This window comes from Chrysemys picta, chromosome 16, assembly GCF_011386835.1.
Source record: "Chrysemys picta bellii isolate R12L10 chromosome 16, ASM1138683v2, whole genome shotgun sequence".
Lineage (NCBI taxonomy): Eukaryota > Metazoa > Chordata > Testudines > Emydidae > Chrysemys > Chrysemys picta.
Genome location: NC_088806.1, coordinates 31,336,751 through 31,345,692, shown reverse-complemented (window position 1 = coordinate 31,345,692; position 8,942 = coordinate 31,336,751). Strand labels below are relative to the sequence as shown.

The 8,942-nt window shown below is 46.4% G+C and overlaps 1 protein-coding gene across 1 annotated transcript in view; it reads left to right on the top strand.

The window, feature by feature from the left end:
* The first annotated feature begins 7,476 nt into the window (after window positions 1-7,476).
* FXYD6 (FXYD domain containing ion transport regulator 6) overlaps window positions 7,477-8,942 on the top strand; it is a 60,989-nt gene continuing 59,523 nt past the window's right edge. The window contains 1 exon segment of the mRNA XM_065569157.1: window positions 7,477-7,548. Coding sequence (XP_065425229.1) covers window positions 7,488-7,548 — 61 coding nt within the window. The 5' untranslated portion in view covers window positions 7,477-7,487.

The window sequence follows — 8,942 nt, the reverse complement described above, 5'->3', positions numbered from 1 at the left end:
ACACTGAAATGTAGGTACAATATTTATATTTCAGTTGATTTGATAATTATATGGTTAAAATGAGTCGGCCATTGTTCAGTACTAGTGTGCCATAACACTTTTGTATTTTATGTCTGATTTTGTAAGCAAATAGTTTTTAAGGGAGGTGAAAACTGGTGGGGTACGCAAGACAAATCAGACTCCTGAAAGGGGTACAATAGCCTGGAAAGGTTGAGAGCCACTGTTTTAGATGATGCGTTTGCCCCTTTCCTGGCAAGTCGTTCCAATAGTTAATTATCATCGCTGTTGAAAAGTTTTATTCCCTTTGTGTGAACACTTGGGCAGACATGCTTAATGAGCAAGAACACTCAGAACAATGGAGAATTCATTTTGAAAGCTTCTCAACTACCAACCTCAAAAATGTGCATATGATTCTAATTGTCAATGTCCAGCTGTGTTGGTCATCCAATCAGGGAACAGAAACACTATCATGTGACTTGTGCAACTAACACAATGTAAATGTACAGTTGGAATACTAAATATTCTCAACTCTCAATGAAATATTCTTGGTTCACAATGGAATTCTTCATCTTTAGGCATTGGACTTGCCTGGAAATACTTGCTGGCTTTCTATCTTAATTGCTTGCTTTCCTGCAAGTTTTCCCTTTTTAATTTCCAAAGCTGGCAGGTGCCCTATTCAGGGGTGGTGCCAGTGCTGTTCCAAAGATGACCCAACCAGCAGTGCTGTGTGCAGGACTATTGAGCAAAAGGATGGTTCAGTGGTCAGAGCACACTTTACCTCTGTATTTGGCAGTGGTGCAACCAGGGCCCGTGCAAGGAAGTTTCGCGCCCTAGGAGAAACTTCCACCTTGCACACACACCCCCGCAGCCCTGCGGCAGCTCCCCCCCTACCCTGAGGCGCCCCTCCGCAGTAGCTCCCCACCCCCCGGCCCGGGGATCCGTGCAGCAGCTCTGACCTATGGGAACCCCTGGGCTGCCTGCCGGCGACTCAGACTCCCTCTCCCTCCCAGGGCAGCGGCTGCTGTTAAAAAAAAAATTGGGGGCGCCGCTTTTTGGCGCCCCCAAATCTTGGTGCCCTAGGCAACCGCCTAGTTGGCCTAAATGGTAGCACCGGCCCTGGGTGCAACTGCTGCTGGAATCCTGTGTCCAGTTCTGATGTCCACTGTTCAAGAAGGATGCCGATAAGCTGGAGGGGATTCAGAGAAGAGCCACAAGAAGAACTAAAGGATGGGAAAACAAGCCTTATAGTGATAGACTCAAGGAGCTCAATCTATTTCACTTAATAAAGAGAAGGTTAAGGGGTGATTTGACTGGCCTAGCAGTACATACATGGAGAACATATATCTGATAGTGGACTCTTCAGTTTAGCAGAGAAAGGTAAAACTCAATCCAGTAGCTGGAAGTTGAAGCTAGACAAATTCAGACTGGAAATAAAAATGTATGCCTTAACAGTGAGGTTAATTAACCTTTGGAACAATTGACCAAGGGTGGTGGTGGTGGATTCTCCATCAGTGACCATTACTAAATCAAGATTGGATGTTCTAAGAGATCTGCTCTGGGAATTCTTGTGGGGCAGGTCTCTGGCCTGTGTGATACAGAAGGTCAGACTAGATGGTCACAATGCTCCCTTCTGGCCTTGGAATCTACAAATCGATGAATGAATCATGAGCCTAGGACTTGGGAGACCCAGGTTTGAGTTCTTGCTACTCCACAGACTTCCCTGTGACCTTGGACAAGTCCCTTAGTCCCTCTGTGCCACCGCTCCCCATCTGTAACTGGGGATACTAGCCCTAATGATGAATACTTTAACACCTGTGAAGTACTCCGATATGGTGCTAATAGGGGCCGTATAAGAATCTGAGCGCTCTGTAGGGTTCAGTGTGTGCTGGATGGACAGTTCTGGACAAGTAAATCCTTTGTTAAGGCACAGGGCAAAGCAGGAAGCAGCCGTGCCATGCGCACGAGCCTGCCAAGATGCCCCATGCCTCACAGACTAACTTAGTCAGGCCTTAGTCACTCAGCTACAACGGCTGAGCAAGTTGATCAAGGTTAATGCCAAGGGAATATTGTTGATTGGGAACAAGACTGAGACCAACAACCTCATTTCACATAGGCCACCCAGTGGCACTTTCAGTCACTCCTGATACAGGCTGGATTTGAAGTGGTGGCCTAAATGCGAAAGGCTTTCTATCCCATCCTGACCTCCAGAGCCAGCCAGTCCCCAGCCCAAGGGCTGTTCTCAGATGCAGCTGAGATTTAAAACAATCCCCCATTTTACAGCTCGGTGTTGAGTTTCCATATCGGAGCAAGCGAAATTTTTAATGCAAAATCAGCATGTTTCTTGTTACTAAGTGACTGGGGACGGGTAATGTGTTCTCACAATCCCTAGGGCAACTCTTCTGAGCAAGAGACCCAAACCCATGGGGATGCCTTCCATGCCTGGGATGGGCTGCAAAATCTGAATGACCCTCTCCAGGAACCCATTTTCTCAAGGGACTCGAACCAGCTCTGCATTGACTTTCTATAGAATCCATCATTTCAATCCTTGTCATGTCGCTGATCCTTTGGGAAGCTGATGGACCCTGCTCTTGACTCCATTTCCAGTGACGGTGCCTTTGCTTTAGCACCATTCAGGTCCCGGTCTCATGGATTCTCAGAATGAAAGAGTGTAATTTCCTGGCGGGGAGATAACTACTGGGGAAGCTGGATGCCCTCCCCCACGAATTAAGGGTGCAGTAGCTACCCAACTCCTTACAATCATCTGATTGCTCAACCGCATCCAGCTACCACTTCCAGTCCCCTAATCATTCTTGCTTCTCCTCTGAGATGGTCGTGCTTCCAAGGGGAAAAACAAATATCCTTCCCTTCCGGTTATTTGGACAGTTAATTATCCTGCCCAGAATTTCTAGTTTAGATTATCTCCCTTCCTCGTACTCTTTCTCTGCCCCACTTCCCTCTTGACTCTCTCCTGATTTATGTGTGCATGTAAATCTCGATCCTGTGCTTGCAACCCTGAATCACATAATCGGTTACCATGGAGATTACTGTGATGCAGCACTGGTGACTTTATTCAAGCACATGAGGAGGCAGAAAGGAGAGGGCTGTACACACCAGGAATTAAAAGGAACCCCTCCTCCTCATTTTCCTTGGCCCAGTGAGCTGGAAGTGTGATGTCCACAAAAGGGTTAATTTTTATGAACTACTGCAAGCCCCTAGCCCCGGAGTCCTGGCCTCCGGTCTGATCAGCCCAAGAGTTTGTTCTGGTGGTTTAATGCTTCCACCTTGCTATTGTGCTGGAGGGACAGGCGTCTGCAGCTTGCGTCTGCAGTTCAGCTGATCCCTTGTTTGGTTCCCAGCTCCCCTCCAGCTGGTTGGGGAACGGAGGAGGGGAAGTCACAAACAGTTTTGCAAAATTGTGTGTGTGTGTGTGTTTGGAACTTTTAGATTTTATTGATCTGTTCTGAGCTGCGCTACTCCTCAGCCCTGCTATCCCATGCGCAGGGATGAGGACGGTGCCCCCATCTGGAAGGTCTGACTCGCTAGGAAGAAACTTCCCCCAGAGGCAGCGTATTCCATAACTGCCTTGTACCTTCTTCCAAAGCACTTGGCTCAGGGCAAGCCAGAGACAGGACACTGAACTACGTGGATCACAGGCTCAGGCTGGCAATTCCTATATTTGGCTGTATTTGAAAATCTTTGGCCAAAGGATATAAGTTATAATAATACAGTCTGAGAGGCACCATATAAGCTACCACTAATTACTGGTGTCTTTCCCAAACCCCCCTTTTGTAGCCCTTTATTCTTCTATTTGTTCTGATGTGTTTGCCTGGTGTCATAGATAATGTTGTTCCATCAGAATATTTCTCTGATTGCAGCAAGTTTCATCTTTGATGGGTGATTTTGTTTTTTTCCAGGCAATTGTTAAACTTGACCTCATTACATTATGACTATGGCAGCGATGCTCAGTTAGCGTACAAGACCTTCACTCATTTAGCGGTTTTAATTCAGTATGTTCCTTTGTCCATTACTCTCTGAATAAGCGAGGGCACAGAGAATGAATTAGTTGGGTCTGATTTAAGATTTAAATGATTTTAAAAACGACCATGGGGCTCTATGCACTGTTCCCTATTCTTTTGTCTCATCTAAATTCTTGTCAGGTTCTCATGTGGCACCTATCGACAAACCATCCAACTACCTCACAGTGTGGCTAGCACAAAGTGCTCCAGTGGCGCCACTCACAGGTGGGGTTGTGTGTAAGCAAGATAAAGACAGATGCCAAGAATTAACTCTGACACCTCTGTATGCCTGTTGTTTTTATTTACAATAGCACCTTGAGGAGTCAACCAAGAGCATGGCCCTGTTGTGTTAGGTGCTGTACAATCCAAATAAAAGAGCTCCTCTCCTGATGAACTTGCATGCTAACTATGCACTCATTAAACTTCTCTAGTGCATTTTCACTAACCAGGGCTTCCTTAACTTCCCCCTACAGATCAGTTACACAAACCCCAGTGTCCCTCCAAGAATTGCAGTTTTTCATTCTCACATTAGTCTTAATGAATCCTTTACTTTTATCTTGCATCTTTCATTTAAAGAACTCAGTGTTTTTACAGACCGGAATTAAGGACTTGCATCCTCTCCCAACCCTATAAAGTAGGTCATTATTATAATCCCCACTTTACAGGTGGGGAAACTACCTCACAAAAGAAGGATGTGGCTCTGGGTCACATGGTACCAGGAATATAAACTAGAACTCTTGATTCCCAGTCCCCCGTTCAAAGTAATTCATGTTTCCTCTCTCTGCCTGTGTTAAACACAACAAAGTCCACTAGTTTTTCTTTAAGTGCTGCTTTGCAAAGAAATTAAAGGTTTTGAAGCCCAAAAGGCTGGCATTACAGCGCAGAGGAGATACTGTGGTATTTGAACTGTAAAGTTTTAGTCCAATTTCACACAGGCAGGATGATCAGATATCCTCTGTTTTCACCCATTATTGTGCAAATATTAGTTTGGGACAGGCCCCAGAGCCAATCCTCAACAACCTGGGATCATTTTGTTAAACTGGTTCATTGTCTGGCTGCCAGAGAGAGACCAAGTGGTGCTTTCCCCATCAGCGATCTCATCACGGACCGTGGGGAGCCACAGTTAGCAGAGTCCATGCTGGATAAAACGTCCTAGGAATGATCATTCAGAAGTATGAAGGGGCACGGACGGAGTCTGCTCCCAGTTGAAGCTGTAGCTAAAAGAGCTAATGTGTTCCTTGGCTCTAAGGACAGTGAATAGGAGCAGAGAGAGGCTTTTACATCTGTATCTGGTATTGGTGAGACTGATACTGGAATCCTGCATCCAGTTCTGGTGTCCACATTTTTTAAAGTATGTTGAAAAATGGGAAATGGTGCAGGCAGGAGGCACACAAAATGATCCAATGACTGGAGAAAATGCCTGACAGCAAGAGACCTTAAGAGCTCCATCTGTTTAGCTGATCAAAAAAGATGAAGTGACTTGATTGCAGCATCCAAGGACCTTTACGGAGAGAGAATACCAGGTCCTAAGGGGCTCTTTAGTCTAGTGGAGAAAGGCAGAACAAGAACCAATGGCTGGAAGCTGAAGCCAGACAAATTGAAATTAGAAGCAAGGCCCACATTTCTGACAGTCAGGGTGTTAACCCCTGGAACAAACTCCCAAGGGAAGTGGTGGATTCTCCATCTCCCAATGTCAAGCCTGGAAAATGCTTTGGCCAAACATAAGTTATTGGGCTCATTACAGGGGGAGCTGGGGGAAAGGTAAGGCCCTGTGGCATGCAGGCGGCCAGACTAGACGATCTAGTGAGCCCTTCGGTCTTCACGCTGCTAGGAAGCTATGAAGAGCATGTGTGAGGTTCCAGGACTGCGTTAACTGGGGTGTGCCGCAGATCGAGTGGCAAGCGTTTGTGCAGGGCCAGGGCTGGATGAGCAGAGAGGGCTGCAGGTCTGAAGTGTGTTGGAGTGTTTATATGATGCCTGCTTGCGCTATGCCTGGACCTACCTACTGCTGCTGCTCCAGGACTCTCCTTAGAGTCTCGGTTGCCAAATAAAATGTTTTGTTTTAAGGTTAGAAAACCTAAAAGTAGGTAGAACTGATGTCTCTGGCTGCTAGAAAGGCCTCAGCACCGAGGAATCGGCTGCAGCAGCAGCTGCCTGTGCCCCTCAGTGACTTATTTCTTGACTTCTTGTTCTGCTGCCCTATTCTCATGGGCACCGGTCTGCTCTCTTCTGTACTGGTGTCCGGAACAGATGAAGCTAGCTGGGGAATCAGCTGATGGTTACACCTGTCTGCACCTTGCTGCCATCTGTGAGGTGGGACAATGGCCAGAATCGCGTAACAGACAGACCATGAAATCAGAGGGAAAATCTGAGCCACAGCGCCTACTTTTCCTGTTTGTTGTGACAACTTTTTGCCTCCGAGCCCCCATGTGAGCATAAGAATGGATCAGAGCAAAGGTCCGTCTAGCCCTCTGTCCGGTCTTCTGACAGTGGCCAGTGCCAGGTGCTTCAGAGGGAATGAACAGAACAGGTCATCAGGGGGCACATTCGGAGCCTCTTTCCTTTCAACTTTCCTTTACTGGAATCTAAAATAGAAAAATACCAAAGGCCAGGGCTGAAATCCTGCCCTCATTGAAGTGAACTGTAAAACTCCCATTGATTGGAATGAAGCCAGGAGTGCTGCCGAAATCCTCAACTGGGGTAAATTGGCATGGCTCCTTCGGCTTCAGTGGAGCTATGTGGCTTTACACCAGCCAAGATCTGGCTCAAAATGCGGAGGAAAAAGATTCCCATAAGCAAATTATTGGACAGACAAAGTAATCCGTAAAGACCTCTGCAGCAGGAATAAGTGTTGAGAGCATGCATTTTATTGCTTTCTATTGAAATGATGCAAGAGGCTTTCCTTCTGTAGAAGTGTCGTAACAGACGCTTCAGAGAATAAATACAAGATGTTATCTGCAGTTGAGCTGGTTTAATATTGGAAAAAAGTTGGTGATGCTGATTTTTTTTATTCTATTGTTTCCAATATAAATAAAACATTGAAATGGGAAAATTACAAATTCCTAATGCCAGTGAAATTCCAGTCTGCCTGGCAATATGCCAAGGCTTTCAGTAATGGTGAGTTATAGGAATATTTACATTGGGTCCCCTCTGCCTCTCCAGAGACCCAGCAAACCTAAATGTCGCCCTGAGATGATGGTTACGCCCGGATATTTTATTACACAGAAGAGATAACACAAAAGCACAGGACTAGATTAGAGAAGCCGTAATCTGGTCCCACCCCATGTTTACAGAGTCCTGGAGGAGACAGTGTAACGGATTAAGGTGTCATGTCATCCTTAACCATAAAAAAGACTGTTTTCTGGTCATGCATATGGGCCCATTATTTCTCAACTCTTCTAAGAAATTGCCTTGATATGCCAATGTCAATTTATTCCCCTCCCCTTGTTTTTTTTAACAGGAAACTGCCAAATGAATGTGTATCCAAATATGGGACATTTTTCCAAACAATTGATTTCCATCAAAGATATAGGTGGGTATTGAAGGGCAATACAGATAGGTAGTATTGCAAAACCCTGCCAGGATTTTGTGTGTGTGTGTGTGTGTGTGTGTGTGTGTGTGTGTGTGTGTGTGTGTGTGTGTGTGACATTTGCATTGCTCTTCTGTCCAAAAAGGCAAAAGTTGGTAGATTCTGCCTTTACTTACAACCCATGCATCCAATGGGACAAATTCTTCTTAGTTACCGTGGAGTAAATATGAAATTACCCCACTGACCTCAGTGGATTTATTCTGGATTTACACTGAGGCCACTGAACACCATTTGTCCCAGTGGCTTGACATGGGATGTAAGTCAGAAGAGAATACAGCCCCTGGTTTTTAATGGGCCCACTGGTATCTAACCCTCACCCAGGCTCTTAGAAAAATCACATGAATCATAGCAAGTGTTGATACAAATATTTGACTTTTATCTCAGATTTTATCAAAACCAGACAGCTCTGTGATTTCTTCTCTCCCCTTGTGGGCTTCAGAGCGCCAGGGGCCCAAGTCTTCCCATTTACCTCATCCTTTCACTGTGTTACTGGTGCAGAAACCCAGAGCGCTGCCTTAACATTGGACCAGCGAGTCTGCCGACCTAGCCACTGACTGCTGTGTATGAGACTTGGTGGGCCAGCTGGCATGGAGCTGGGGCCAGGGTCCCAGAGAGCAGCCTTTTTCCCACGGGCTGTCCAGGATTGGAAGGTCACAAACCCTCGGACTTTGGAATAAAATAATTAGAATAACACCTTGGTGCGGTTGTGTTCAGCCTCTCTCTGCCAGTTAGAAGCTGGTCAGGAACAGACCTTCCCCTACAGTGCACTGCTAGAAACGCATCTACCCACTGGATCACACAGCCTGACTCCTCTCCCCGAGTGGGGCATGCAGCACGGCAGAACTGGACCAGACTCTGTAAGGTGGGTGTAAACTGGCCTCCTCTGTCCACTGTGGCACTTGAGTAATTTACACCTGCTGAAGATCTGCCTCCTTGGTTCTTGTGGCTGGAGATTTGTGGTGCCCTTGTGAGTTACGCAGGTTTTGGTCAGTCGTTGGCTCAAAGGCCAGGGGCTGATTTTTCCAGGGGCTGAGTGCCTCCACCACCCCATGAAGTCAATGAGAGCTCTGGGTGCTGCACACTTTCCACTTTCCGATTTCATGGGGAAGAATTTGAGGCACTCCCGGGCTGTCTAGCCAGGCTGCCCCCAAGAGGAATCCTTTTCCTGAGCCCTTCTTCACGGGTTTATTCCGTAACATTAGTGAGATGAACTGACACCTCCCTAATCCCTCTTTCGCTCTGGACCCTCTATTGTCTTAGGACAGGGGCTAGGCAAGAAAAGCCCTTATAGAACATTTACCAAGTTCTTTTCAAAAGTGTTTTGCTGACCTCTGAGT